This window comes from Bactrocera dorsalis, chromosome 3 (assembly GCF_023373825.1).
Source record: "Bactrocera dorsalis isolate Fly_Bdor chromosome 3, ASM2337382v1, whole genome shotgun sequence".
Lineage (NCBI taxonomy): Eukaryota > Metazoa > Arthropoda > Insecta > Diptera > Tephritidae > Bactrocera > Bactrocera dorsalis.
In genome coordinates, this window is record NC_064305.1 from 83,469,398 (window position 1) to 83,484,477 (window position 15,080).

Here is a 15,080-nt window from a genome sequence, read left to right on the forward strand (position 1 = left end):
TTTTTCATTAATTTCACTCATTTTTGAACAGCTGAAACTTTTTTTTCGACTTCCGAGAATTTATTGTTTTTTTTTTTTGGTTAAAGGAAGCTTAAAGTCTCATCTTTTCAAAACTATATGCTATGAAACAAAGTGATTGGTAGCACTGGAGATATACGACTGCAACTACATTTATTGACAAAATACGAAAAGACTTATCCGCGTATGTCGATCTAAATGTAAACGTATAAGAAATCAGACTTCCTTTTAAATAAGATTAGTCAAAAAAAATCATGTTACTAGTGTTAAACTGTTAGCTGAAAAACATTTTCCATGGCGCTTAAGTGAACAAAGCTTTTGTGTAGAGCTAAAATATTTTAATATTTCAAATTTTATTTATTATTCATAAATGTCAGTTGTTTCATTAAATCGGAAAAAAGTGTCATTGAAATGTCTAAAATATTAGCTTGAATGTCATAGAACCCTACACCTGGACAAGTATAAAAAGCCCACAAAATGAGCAAAATACAGTATCTGTAGAATTTCCTCACTCGCCGTGCAACGCGTCTTAAAACACTTCCGAGAATAGCTCCTAAAGTGAAGGAGAAAATGTGTGCTTCCAAAATATTGATCCTTTCGATTTTTCTAATAATGCCGTTTTGTTTCAAATGTGAAGAGCTGTCGGTGGTGAAGAAGGCAAATATCTGCTACTCGCATTTTAAACGAAAAATCGAAGCTGTGCAAGACGCACAAGAACGTGCATTTAAAAGCTGCAGTGACAGCGATTTGTTTTGTGAATATATCGCGAATAAAGAATTTTTATTACAAAAGATACAAACCGCCCGAGAATTGGAGTACTGTAAAAGAGCAAAATGTGATAAAAGATTTAAAGCAATAGGCGAAAAAAATGTGAAAGACCGACTAAAGCGGGAGTATTGTAAAAAATTTAAGGCGGTTGAAAGAACACATAACACACATCGAAAACGTAGGAGTGCTACTTACAGCTCGGAATATTCCGAGGAAAGTGATTTGTGGTCAGCGTCAGAAGAAAAGAGTGAGACAGTGAGCGATTCGGAATCACTCGATACGAGCTACAGTGATTCTTTGCTCTATAGCGTGTCGAGTGCTGAATCAAGCGAATCGGCATGGCAGTACGCAGATAGTGGAACATCATCTAGTAGCGAATCAGAGCGTTCTAGCGATAACGAATCATCAGATTCTGAATTCTGGAATTCTTCGGATTTCGAAAGCGATGAAAGCTCGCAGTACTCAAGTGATGAATTTTCGGAGTCTGAATCTGAAATTTCGAATTCTTCAGATTCAGAAACTGACGAAACTTCACAGTACGAAAGTGACGAATCTTCTGACTCTGAATCAGAATCTTTGACATCTTCAGAATCAGATAATGATGAAACTTCAGAATATAAATCTGAAACGTCTTCAGAATCAGAAACTGAAGAGTGGCAGGAGTTTCCATCTCCATCAAAAACTGATGAATCAAGTTCTACCAGTAACATATTTACTACAATCACGCCACCATCTTGGAAAATAAAGCCAACAATTATCCCCAACACCTTTCCCGGAGAAACCTCTTCAACAAAAATTTCTGAGACAATTCAGTTTTCAACCACAACCGATTCCATCGCAACCCGTTCAACATCCTTGCAAACCGAGTCTACAAGTATACCCACCACTTCTTCCAGGGAAACACCTTCAACATCTCACATAACTGATTCTTCATCCACAACCGATTTCATCGGAACCACTGAAACATCCATGAAAACCGAACTAGCAGGTGTTTCCACCACTTCTTCGGGAGAAACTCTATCAACATCTCACATAACTGATTCTTCATCTACAACCGATTCAATGGCTGTCGCTTCAACATCCTTGAAAACCGAATTAACAAGTATCCCCACCACTTCTTCCGAGGAAACCCCATCAACATCTCACATAATTGATTCTTCATCCACAAACGATGCCACGGCTACCACTTCAACATCCTTGAAAACCGAGCCAACAAGTATGCCCACCACTACTTCCGGGGAAACCTCTTCAACATCTCACATAACTGATTCTTCATCCACAAGCGATTCCATGGCTACCACTTCAACATCCTTGAAAACCGAGTCAACAAGTATCCCCACCACTTCTTCCGAGGAAACTCCATCAACATCTCACATAATTGATTCTTCATCTACAACCGATTCCATGGCTGTTGCTTCAACATCCTTGGAAACCGAGCCAACAAGTATGCCCACCACTATTTCCGGGGAAACCTCTTCAACATCTCACATAATTGATTCTTCATCCACAACCGATTTCATCGAAAACACTGAAACATCCATGAAAACCGAACCAGCAGGTGTTTCCACCACTCCTTCGGGAGAAACTCTATCAACATCTCACATAACTGATTCTTCATCTACAACCGATTCCATGGCTGTCGCTTCAACATCCTTGAAAACCGAGTCAACAAGTATCCCCACCACTTCTTCCGGGGAAACTCCATCAACATCTCACATAATTGATTCTTCATCCACAACCGATGCCACGGCTACCACTGAAACATCCTTGAAAACCGAGTCAACAAGTATCCCCACCACTTCTTCCGAGGAAACTCTATCAACATCTCACATAGCTGATTCTTCATCTACAACCGATTCCATGGCTGTCGCTTCAACATCCTTGAAAACCGAGCCAACAAGTATGCCCACCACTATTTCCGAGGAAACCTCTTCAACATCTCACATAATTGATTCTTCATCCACAACCGATGCTATGGCTACCACTTCAACATCCTTGGAAACCGAGCCAACAAGTATCCCCACCACTACTTCCGGGGAAACCTCTTCAACATCTCACATAATTGATTCTTCATCCACAACCGATTCCATGGCTACCACTTCAACATCCTTGGAAACCGAGCCAACAAGTATCCCCACCACTACTTCCGGGGAAACCTCTTCAACATCTCACATAATTGATTCTTCATCCACAACCGATTCCATGGCTACCACTTCAACATCCTTGGAAACCGAGCCAACAAGTATCCCCACCACTACTTCCGGGGAAACCTCTTCAACATCTCACATAACTGATTCTTCATCCACAAGCGATTCCATGGCTACCACTTCAACATCCTTGAAAACCGAGTCAACAAGTATCCCCACCACTTCTTCCGAGGAAACTCCATCAACATCTCACATAATTGATTCTTCATCTACAACCGATTCCATGGCTGTCGCTTCAACATCCTTGAAAACCGAGCCAACAAGTATCCCCACCACTACTTCCGGGGAAACCTCTTCAACATCTCACATAATTGATTCTTCATCCACAACCGATTCCATGGCTACCACTTCAACATCCTTGGAAACCGAGCCAACAAGTATCCCCACCACTACTTCCGGGGAAACCTCTTCAACATCTCACATAACTGATTCTTCATCCACAACTGATGCTATGGCTACCACTTCAACATCCTTGAAAACCGAGCCAACAAGTATCCCCACCACTTCTTCCGGGGAAACTCCATCAACATCTCACATAATTGATTCTTCATCCACAACCGATTCCATGGCTACCACTTCAACATCCTTGGAAACCGAGCCAACAAGTATCCCCACCACTACTTCCGGGGAAACCTCTTCAACATCTCACATAATTGATTCTTCATCCACAACTGATGCTATGGCTACCACTTCAACATCCTTGAAAACCGAGCCAACAAGTATCCCCACCACTACTTCCGAGGAAACCCCATCAACATCTCACATAATTGATTCTTCATCCACAAACGATGCTATGGCTACCACTTCAACATCCTTGAAAACCGAGCCAACGAGTATCCCCACCACTTCTTTCGGGGAAACTCCATCAACATCTCACATAATTGATTCTTCATCCACAACCGATTCCATGGCTACCACTTCAACATCCTTGAAAACCGAGCCAACGAGTATCCCCACCACTTCTTTCGGGGAAACTCCATCAACATCTCACATAATTGATTCTTCATCCACAACCGATTCCATGGCTACCACTTCAACATCCTTGGAAACCGAGCCAACAAGTATCCCCACCACTACTTCCGGGGAAACCTCTTCAACATCTCACATAATTGATTCTTCATCCACAACCGATTCCATGGCTACCACTTCAACATCCTTGGAAACAGAGCCAACAAGTATCCCCACCACTACTTCCGGGGAAACTCCATCAACATCTCACATAATTGATTCTTCATCCACAACCGATTCCATGGCTACCACTTGAACATCCTTGAAAACCGAGCCAACAAGTATCCCCACCACTTCTTCCGGGGAAACTCCATCAACATCTCACATAATTGATTCTTCATCCACAACCGATTCCATGGCTACCACTTCAACATCCTTGAAAACCGAGCCAACAAGTATCCCCACCACTTCTTCCAGGGAAACTCCATCAACATCTCACATAATTGATTCTTCATCCACAACCGATTCCATGGCTACCACTTCAACATCCTTGGAAACCGAGCCAACAAGTATCTCCACCACTTCTTCCGACGAAACCCCATCAACATCTCACATAATTGATTCTTCATCCACAACCGATGCCACGGCTACCACTTCAACATCCTTGAAAACCGAGCCAACAAGTATGCCCACCACTATTTCCGAGGAAACCTCTTCAAAATCTCACATAATTGATTCTTCATCCACAACCGATTTCATCGGAACCACTGAAACATCCTTAAAAACCGAGTTAACAAAAATACCCACCACTTCTTCCAGGGAAACACCTTCAACATCTCACATAACTGATTCTTCATCCACAACCGATTCCATGGCTACCACTTCAACATCCTTGAAAACCGAGTCAATAAGTATCCCCACCACTTCTTCCGAGGAAACTCCATCAACATCTCACATAATTGATTCTTCATCCACAACCGATGCCACGGCTACCACTTCAACATCCTTGAAAACCGAGTCGACAAGTATTTCCAATACTTCTTCCGGGGAAACTACTTCAACACCTCACATAACTGATTCTTCATCTACAACCGATTCCATCGCAAGCACTGAAATATCCATGAAAACCGAGTCAACAAGTATTTCCACCACTTCTTTCGGGGAAACTACTTCAACACCTCACATAACTGATTCTTCATCTACAACTGATGCTATGGCTACCACTTCAACATCCTTGAAAACCGAGTCAACAAGTATCCCCACCACTTCTTCCGAGGAAACTCCATCAACATCTCACATAATTGATTCTTCATCCACAACCGATTCCATGGCTACCACTTCAACATCCTTGAAAACCGAGCCAACAAGTATCCCCACCACTACTTCCGGGGAAACCTCTTCAACATCTCACATAATTGATTCTTCATCCACAACCGATTCCATGGCTACCACTTCAACATCCTTGAAAACCGAGCCAACGAGTATCCCCACCACTTCTTTCGGGGAAACTCCATCAACATCTCACATAATTGATTCTTCATCCACAACCGATGCTATGGCTACCACTTCAACATCCTTGAAAACCGAGTCAACAAGTATCCCCACCACTACTTCCGGGGAAACTCCTTCAACATCTCACATAATTGATTCTTCATCCACAACTGATGCGATGGCTACCACTTCAACATCCTTGAAAACCGAGCCAACAAGTATCCCCACCACTTCTTCCGGGGAAACTCCATCAACATCTCACATAATTGATTCTTCATCCACAACCGATTCCATGGCTACCACTTCAACATTCTTGAAAACCGAGCCAACAAGTATCCCCACCACTTCTTCCAGGGAAACTCCATCAACATCTCACATAATTGATTCTTCATCCACAACCGATTCCATGGCTACCACTTCAACATCCTTGGAAACCGAGCCAACAAGTATCTCCACCACTTCTTCCGGAGAAACTCCATCAACATCTCACATAACTGAGTCTTCATCCACAACCGATTCCATGGCTACCACTCGAACATCCTTGAAAACCGAGCCAACGAGTATCCCCACCACTTCTTTCGGGGAAACTCCATCAACATCTCACATAACTGATTCTTCATCCACAACTGATGCTATGGCTACCACTTCAACATCCTTGAAAACCGAGCCAACAAGTATCCCCACCACTTCTTCCAGGGAAACTCCATCAACATCTCACATAATTGATTCTTCATCCACAACCGATTCCATGGCTACCACTTCAACATCCTTGGAAACCGAGCCAACAAGTATCCCCACCACTACTTCCGGGGAAACCTCTTCAACATCTCACATAATTGATTCTTCATCCACAACCGATGCCACGGCTACCACTTCAACATCCTTGAAAACCGAGTCGACAAGTATTCCCACCACTTCTTCCGGGGAACCTACTTCAACATCTCACATAACTGGTTTTTCATCAACAACCGATTCCATCGCAACCACTGAAACATCCACGAAAACCGAGTCGACAAGTATTCCCACCACTTCTTCCGGGGAACCTACTTCAACATCTCACATAACTGATTCTTCATCAACAACCGATTCCATCGCAACCACTGAAACATCCACGAAAACCGAGTCAACAAGTATTCCCACCACTTCTTCCGGAGAAACTCCATCAACATCTCACATAACTGATTCTTCATCAACAACCGATTCCATCGCAACCACTGAAATATCCATGAAAACCGAGTCAACAAGTATTCCCACCACTTCTTCCGGAGAAACTCCATCAACATCTCACATAACTGATTCTTCATCAACAACCGATTCCATCGCAACCACTGAAACATCCACGAAAAACGAGTCAACAAGTATTTCCAATACTTCTTCCGGGGAAACTACTTCAACACCTCACATAACTGATTCTTCATCTACAACCGATTCCATCGCAAGCACTGAAATATCCATGAAAACCGAATCAACAAGTATTTCCACCACTACTTCCGGGGAAACTCCATCAACATCTCACATAATTGATTCTTCATCCACAACCGATGCCACGGCTACCACTTCAACATCCTTGAAAACCGAGTCGACAAGTATTCCCACCACTTCTTCCGGGGAAACTACTTCAACATCTCACATAACTGGTTTTTCATCAACAACCGATTCCATCGCAACAACTGAAACATCCATCAAAACCGAATCAACAAGTATTTCCACCACTTCTTCCGGGGAACCTACTTCAACATCTCACATAAATGGTTTTTCATCAACAACCGATTCCATGGCTGTCGCTTCAACATCCTTGAAAACCGAGCCAACAAGTATCCCCACCACTACTTCCGGGGAAACCTCTTCAACATCTCACATAATTGATTCTTCATCCACAACCGATTCCATGGCTACCACTTCAACATCCTTGGAAACCGAGCCAACAAGTATCCCCACCACTACTTCCGGGGAAACCTCTTCAACATCTCACATAACTGATTCTTCATCCACAAGCGATTCCATGGCTACCACTTCAACATCCTTGAAAACCGAGCCAACAAGTATCCCCACCACTTCTTCCGGGGAAACTCCATCAACATCTCACATAATTGATTCTTCATCCACAACCGATTCCATGGCTACCACTTCAACATCCTTGAAAACCGAGCCAACGAGTATCCCCACCACTTCTTTCGGGGAAACTCCATCAACATCTCACATAATTGATTCTTCATCCACAACCGATTCCATGGCTACCACTTCAACATCCTTGGAAACCGAGCCAACAAGTATCCCCACCACTACTTCCGGGGAAACCTCTTCAACATCTCACATAATTGATTCTTCATCCGCAACCGATGCCATGGCTACCACTTCATCATCCTTGAAAACCGAGTCAACAAGTATGCCCACCTCTATTTCCGGGGAAACCTCTTCAACATCTCAAATAATTGATTCTTCATCCACAACGAATTTCATCGGAACCACTGAAAGATCCACGAAAACCGAACCAACACGTATTTCCACAACTTCTTCCGGAGAAACTCTATCAACTTCTCACATAACTGATTCTTCATCCACAACTGATGACACGGCTACCACTTCAACATTCTTGAAAACCGAGCCAACAAGTATCCCCACCACTTCTTCCAGGGAAACTCCATCAACATCTCACATAATTGATTCTTCATCCACAACCGATTCCATGGCTACCACTTCAACATCCTTGGAAACCGAGCCAACAAGTATCTCCACCACCACTTCCGGGGAAACCTCTTCAACATCTCACATAATTGATTCTTCATCCACAACCGCTGCCATGGCTACCACTTCAACATCCTTGGAAACCGACCCAACAAGTATCCCCACCACTTCTTCCGGAGAAACTCCATCAACAACCGATTCTGAAGCTTCGCACCATACCACTGATAGTCCTACAAAAGTATCTGATATAACTGACTCTTTCACCCCAACCGATTTCATCGCAACCACTTCAGCAACCCTGAGAATCGATTCAGCAGGTATCCCCTCTTCTTCTTTCGGAGGAACTTCATCTCAACTGCAACCGAAACCGACGCAACCCCCTTCCTGGAGACCGAGTCTACGAGTATTGCCACCGTTTTTTCTGGAGAAACTCCATCAAAATCAAATGCTAACGCCTCGCACCGTACCACTGACAGTTCTACATAATAGCTGATATAACTGTCCTTCAACCACAGCCGATTCCATCGCAGGGTCTGCAACATATTCGAAAACCGAGCCAACAATTATTTCCACCACGTCTTCCCGGGAAACTCCATCTGCAACGAATTTATAGCTCCACAGATGCTTCTGGGATAAAAGATTTCTCAAGCACAATCTTACCAATATCCTTGTCTACCGAGGTAACAAATAACTTGTCCACTTCTTCATCTTTGACGCATTTCCATGTGGAGTTTTTCCATGACTAATTTCTTATTATGATCGTTGGGGAATAGCTAGTAACATTAATTAAGTGATAAGTGTAAAGTTTACGATCATCCATTTGCTATTACAGGCCAGCGAAGTCGTCCAGCATGTTATCTTTATTGACGGAAGTAATTTATAAGCTTTTAATCGATTATGGGGACTATGGGGAAGCAACACCAACAACAATTTGTGAATAGCGAGATTGTACATGTACTCGAAAGCGTTTAGTTCTATAAAATTATAGGTTCGTATGCTTGAATATGTATATAGGTATTAAGATAAAGAAATTGCAAAATCTGCGGCTAAACAATAAATTTTTGAAACGACAACGGCATTTTATTGAGCATTTATGGATGTTGTAAAATAATTTTACAAATCCAAGAGAACCATGGTACCTATAAAATTATGAATATTCCCTGTAGTGGCCCCAGTTATACGTTAGCGGCCAATCGGAACGTACAAATAGCTTGTACTCGACCGCAAGTCTCAAAGTGCTTACAGTGAATTAAACTTAGTGAAGAAATAGAAATTAGTAAAGAGGATAAACGAGAGAACATCCCAAAAATTTATACGAAATGTACAAGGTATCGATTATTCTGCTAAGCCTTTTAACAGGCACGGCTTTCGGTGCTTCAACGAACAATTTGCTTAGGAGCACAGAGATCAATTTATTGCAACTGATGGTGGATACGCGAGCCAATCAACGCGCCAACCCCGAGCAAAGCTTGGCTTGCTTCGATTATTATCTTAAAGTGTTCGACGACCTCAACGAAGAGTACCGACAAGGCTTTGCTGCCTGCCTTGACACAGCCGAAGATGATAGAAGCAAGGTCGACGCTGCTACACAACCTGAACGCGATGCAATTGAAGCGTCGGCCAAGTCTTCGTGTGAGGCACTGAACGTTTGCGCACAGCATGTTGGATCTATCGAATACTTCAGTTGCTTTTCAAGTACTGTAAGTAGATACTGAACGCCGATGACTGAGGTGAAATATAGTTTGAATAAAAATTATTATTTTTTAGGGCAAAGATAATACCGAAAGCATGTACGAGATTTCAGCAGATGCTGGCGAAACTTTAGCAAATGTACGCGAAAGTTATCGCTTAATAGAAAATGCTGAACACCGCTGTACGAATGCATCTGAACGTGAATATGTGGAGAATACCTATAAGGCTAATTTGGAGTTACAAAGCTGCCTTAGAGGTGAATCGGCAGTACCGACCGTCACTCCAACCCCGGGAGAGACAGAATCAACAGCGGCACCAACTGAGTCGACACCCGGAGAGACAGAATCAACAGCGGCACCAACAGAGTCGACACCCGGAGAGACAGAATCAACAGCGGCACCAACAGAATCGACACCCGGAGAGACAGAATCAACAGCGGCACCAACAGAGTCGACATCCGGAGAGACAGAATCAACAGCGGCGCCAACAGAATCGACACCCGGAGACACAGAATCAACAGCGGCACCAACCGAGTCAAGTCCAGACACTTCTGAACAAACAGCCACACCAACAGCGTCAACCTCGGAAGCTACGAATGGTGATTTTATGCCAGAAGAAGACCTGTTTGCTATGAGGAAACTGCTTGCTAAACTGAAAAGTAGACTAGCATTGAGCAAATATTAAGAGCATAATAGTTGAAACCCACTAAAAAACTACAAAAATTTATCATAATCTGAACATCTACTTTGACAGAAAAACAGTATTATATAGAAAATTGAGAAACCCTATATTTGAAATTCATTAATATTAAATGTTACTTCAAGTATTAAGAAAACCATTTTGTAAAAATTCGATAGAAATATTAACAAATTGTGCATGAGCAAAAATAAATATATTCCCATTATTTAAATCAATTTGGTTTGGATTTTTTGACGCAAATATTTAAATAGAAGTATACCTAGACAAGACCGTCATCTTGTCGCTACGAAATTCGAGTCTTGAGTTCTCGGAATGTGTGGAGATGAAGTTAGGAACTCTTCAAGTTTCAAAAACGCCAAATAACGGTACATATACAATAATATTTTTCATATTTTTTGACTAGTTGGCTGCCTTTTCTTACTTATCATGAAATTCTCAAGTTTAGAATTCTTGAATGATATATTGTATTTATTGCTATGCCGATAGCTGGCGCAGATAACCTCACGATTACTGATATCGGTTCAATACACTTGAATTTATGAGTTAGATAAGTGGATTGGCTATCCCTACAAAGTGTGGACACGCTAATTTCAAGTTCAGCAATCGAATTTAATGGTTCGGCTTTATTGCTTCAATTAAACAGACAGTGATAAACAGGTGGGAATGGAATAGAATAGAATACTTATATTTAGTCTTCTTTCCAAATGGTGGCTAGTTTCGTCAACCATGTTGTTAGCATTATAGTCAGATAGTACGACTCCAGCATTTAATTTAAAACCATATGAACAAAGGAGCTATGTATTTCAATGTGCCTATTCGAAAAATAGACCAGTGTTGATAAGCCACATATACACCCTGTCAAGAAAGTATCGGAAATTCTTCATTTTCCCCTCTCACCTCACGCTTATATAGAAGACATTTTTTTCCCTAAGTTGGTACAACTGTTCTTAATTATGATGCCAAAAATTAGCGCAATCTGTCTACCAGTGTGTTTCCAGCAGCGGTTTATGTCAGTCGACCTCAGTAGTGTTTGTTGAATTTTACAAAATTTTTTAAAGTTTGCTTGTTAAATTTTGGTCACACACTCAACAAATATCATTGAACAAGCACCGTTTTCACCTGATTTAGCTACATGTGACTTCTGGCTATTCTAGTAACTCAAAGAACCGCTCCTTGGAAACCGTTTTCAGTTAATTGAAGACATTAAAACAAGTTCGACGCGAGAGCTGAGGTGAACAGACGATCTTAATATCTCTTATGAATCGGCACAGCTCGCCAGTCGTCTTCGTCTTCTTATTTTCGCAATTTGGCGTCAATTCGAGATACCACGTGCCTCCTTCTACCAAGTGAAGGTCATCCTCTTCCTCTGCTTTCACTGGCGGCTAGCTCCCATTATCCTCAAATAAACTTCTTTACTGAGACGAGGCGTTGATATGCTTGTATTGGCTCTGGAGGATTCTATGAAGACGATAATTTAGATTTGCATTAAAATACGTGAAATCGGACTTTTTACTTAGTCAGTCCGGTTCAAATTTGCTCAGAATATAGAACATAACTTCTCTTCAAATGTGAAACACATTTGAAACCGTCTAGCTTATGGTCAATATATCTATGGTAAATAAATAATTTTAACTATTATATTATAATTCAGTATACTTTTACTTTAAAAATACTTTTTAATTTTTCAAAGAATGCCAAAAATATTTTAAAACCTTGTACTAGATAAAAATACATAAATATTTTCACTGCTTCTCTCCTCTTAAAAATTATCGCAATCACCGTTATCAGTTGTATACTCAATACTTAGAAAGTTATACTCGTATATATGCTCATTTGTGGGCATACTACTTACTAATAAAGATAATAATTTCCAAGAAATCTGGTCTGGACTTTGCTGAAACTTATAATCATAAATCTGGAATTAGTGAAATCCCCTCAGGTTAAAAATAAACATTACTCGTCATCGCTTTTTATTTAAAACGGTCAAGTTCCAACTTTAAAAATGTATCAAATAAATTTATTTAAATAGAAATTTCGGCTAATAAACGCAAATGTATGCTGTAGAAATAATCAATCAATCAATCAATAAAAGCGCTACAAAATTGAAATGAAAAATGAAGTTCTTTATTCCTGTAAAACCGCATTCGATGCCAATATATATGGAATTCAACTTTTTTTGCATGGCCACCACGGGCACGCCTGCAGAAGTTCAGACGCTGAATCCAATTTCCGATGGTTTTCAAGCGCAAATCGGCCGATACTGCAGCAATTTCATGTTCGAAGTTCACCAATTGTCGCTGTCTTGGCATTTCGTGTGCGGAATCGTTCCGAATATTGGAAAACTCTACGAGTGGAACAAAACCATTGAAGATATGCCTAGTTCTTGGATCACCTTCGACCTCTTGAACTGATGAAAATATTGAAAAAGTGAAGGATATGGTGCTTGAGGCGTTTGCGTGAGAACATCCGTTGAAAACGGCCAGAGATGTCGAAGAAAAAGTGATGAATTTTACACGGTGATAATATAATACATCATCTCATCCAGCCACGATTCTGACCGAATTTAAAGCCAGTAACACAATGAATACCATCGAATAACCACTGTATTCGTCAGATTTGGCTCCGTGCGAATTTTTTGTTTTGACTAAACTGAAATCGCCGCTTTCAATCGGTCAAAGAGATAAAACAAAGTTCGCTGAAGGAGCTGAAGGCTATATTAAAAGTGCTTTTGAAAAGTGTTTCGAAAACTGGAAAAATCGTTGGCATAAAAACATCTGGTGAGGATTACCTTGAAGGTGATAATAAAAATATTGACAAATAATTAAATATTTTTCGTTTTGTTTACAATTTCCGAGTCAAAAGGAATTAGTATAGACGTCTAAACGCAGATAAAAATTTGGATTAATAGATAGCATTAATTTTTAGAATATAATGAGGTATGATTCAGTCAAAATTATCGAACGATACGAACGTTCAGAAACGATTAAATTATTGATTATTTCTATAAAATAATCCAGTAAAGATTAATTTGAAATATTAAGTATAACAAACTCATATTAAGTATAACAAATACCGTTTCCAAGATAAGTAAAGGAAAAAATTGTATTTCTTAGAATTGGATATTTATTAGGCACCAATCGAAACCAAAAGGTCTGGTACAAACGAGTTTAACATGTCAATGCCACCTATCAGCCACTTGTCAGCAACCACATCAATTGATAACGAATTTAAAATGTTCAATATGTGCGAAAGCAACTCTTGTTTTAAAGATTACGAACTATACAATATATGCCTTGTACATTGTTATAAAAATAAGATTAAATCGGAAAAATGAGTAATACAATATAATTACCAAGAAAACACCCACCAAAACAGTCCGCACTCATATAAAAACTGGTTAAGCGTGCTTTGAAATATCATTAACAGTGTGAAGCCCAAGTGCGATAGGTGTGAAGAAACCGGCGAACAGCAAGTGGAAGTTTAAAAATTCTTCGTGAAAATCATATTTAAAATAATTATAAATACTCAAAGTACTTCAAAAAACCAAAGTGCGTAAGATGGCAACAAAATCTCTGCTCTCCTTGTTGTTGGCAACAATTGTCAGCAGCGCCTTAGCGCAATCGCCTGTGGACTGGCAGCCATTGCTCGACCAGCAAAACTTGGCCCTACGCCAGGTGGTGCAGACAATGCAAATGACCCGTGGCGCAGCCGTCGGAGCTGAGGAAACCGATGCCTGTTTCGATTGGTATTTGGATAATCAGACGGCGATCAATGAAGTCTACTATAAGGAGTACAACGATTGCAAAAATACGGCAACGGCGGCAAAGAAATTGCTTTCGGAGCAAAGTGCTTTGGAACGTCAAGATCTTTTGGATGATGGTCACTCACTTTGCTCATCGTTGGCTGCTTGTGAAAAGATCTCCGATGGTCTGGAGTTTTTCCAATGCTACAATAAGGCGGTAGGTGTTCGTCTGAAGCTTAAATTAGCTTACAAATTTAGTTGAAGGATCTTAAAAAGTATTGATTCAACTAAAACTTTAACCAAATATCATCACTACATACATTTAAATATTTACCTATTATACATACTGATTTCCCTTATCCCTCTATTTATCTTAACAGTCTGACGATAACAGCCCGAAATTGTTTAACATGTCCGTCACATCGGAGCGCGTCGCTAACAAATTGACAATTTCATATCAAACCATTAACGACACCGAACGTGTGTGTACTACTAACGCGCGTGTTAAGAACGTGAATGACTTAAGTGTTAGTAGAGCGTATCTAAATGATTGTTTAATTGGAGAGTGGAGCCCACCAGAAGGTGCCGATCAGTCAAATGAAAGCCGGATGTTACTCAAACAGGACCCTGAGCCAATCGCTCGCATGCTAGCGTTTAAAAACAATAGACTGATTGTAGGCGCATGAGTCGCAAAAGAAAGAATGTTATAGAGTAATACTTATTTATAATTTATAAATTTTTATAATAAATAAAAATAGTAATAAGAAAAAAATGATCCTGAAGAAACTTGATTTAAAGTAAGCTGTCTAAAAGTATCCAAAGAATTCATA

At 40.6% G+C, this 15,080-nt stretch overlaps 4 protein-coding genes across 4 annotated transcripts; all 4 read left to right on the forward strand.

Moving 5' to 3' along the window:
- The first annotated feature begins 172 nt into the window (after positions 1–172).
- Positions 173–4,257, forward strand: LOC105226275 (serine-rich adhesin for platelets-like). The gene has a single exon (XM_049452757.1). The coding sequence runs from the start codon at positions 589–591 to the stop codon at positions 4,255–4,257; it is 3,669 nt and encodes a 1,222-aa protein (XP_049308714.1). The 5' UTR covers positions 173–588.
- A 99-nt stretch (positions 4,258–4,356) lies between these two features.
- LOC125777660 (serine-rich adhesin for platelets-like) lies at positions 4,357–8,610 on the forward strand. Its single transcript, XM_049452758.1, has one exon. It carries the CDS (start codon positions 4,357–4,359, stop codon positions 8,608–8,610), a length of 4,254 nt encoding a protein of 1,417 aa, XP_049308715.1.
- Positions 8,611–9,282: 672 nt separating this feature from the next.
- LOC105226253 (uncharacterized) lies at positions 9,283–10,723 on the forward strand. Its single transcript, XM_011205080.4, has 2 exons — positions 9,283–9,817; positions 9,885–10,723. The coding sequence occupies exons 1-2, from the start codon at positions 9,437–9,439 to the stop codon at positions 10,491–10,493; spliced, it is 990 nt and encodes a 329-aa protein (XP_011203382.2). The 5' UTR covers positions 9,283–9,436; the 3' UTR covers positions 10,494–10,723.
- A 3,194-nt stretch (positions 10,724–13,917) lies between these two features.
- LOC125777740 (uncharacterized) lies at positions 13,918–15,005 on the forward strand. Its single transcript, XM_049453122.1, has 2 exons — positions 13,918–14,467; positions 14,631–15,005. The coding sequence occupies exons 1-2, from the start codon at positions 14,066–14,068 to the stop codon at positions 14,934–14,936; spliced, it is 708 nt and encodes a 235-aa protein (XP_049309079.1). The 5' UTR covers positions 13,918–14,065; the 3' UTR covers positions 14,937–15,005.
- The last annotated feature ends 75 nt before the right edge of the window (positions 15,006–15,080 follow it).

Bases quoted from the DNA above. Each gene is read 5' to 3' on its own strand.
- LOC125777740 (XM_049453122.1), top strand. From the start codon at position 14,066: ATGGCAACAAAATCTCTGCTCTCCTTGTTGTTGGCAACAATTGTCAGC. The intron at 14,468-14,630 runs GTAGGTGTTCGT...TTATCTTAACAG, and splicing joins TCCAATGCTACAATAAGGCG to TCTGACGATAACAGCCCGAA.
- LOC105226275 (XM_049452757.1), top strand. From the start codon at position 589: ATGTGTGCTTCCAAAATATTGATCCTTTCGATTTTTCTAATAATGCCG.
- LOC125777660 (XM_049452758.1), top strand. From the start codon at position 4,357: ATGGCTACCACTTCAACATCCTTGAAAACCGAGCCAACAAGTATCCCC.
- LOC105226253 (XM_011205080.4), top strand. From the start codon at position 9,437: ATGTACAAGGTATCGATTATTCTGCTAAGCCTTTTAACAGGCACGGCT. The intron at 9,818-9,884 runs GTAAGTAGATAC...ATTATTTTTTAG, and splicing joins TCAGTTGCTTTTCAAGTACT to GGCAAAGATAATACCGAAAG.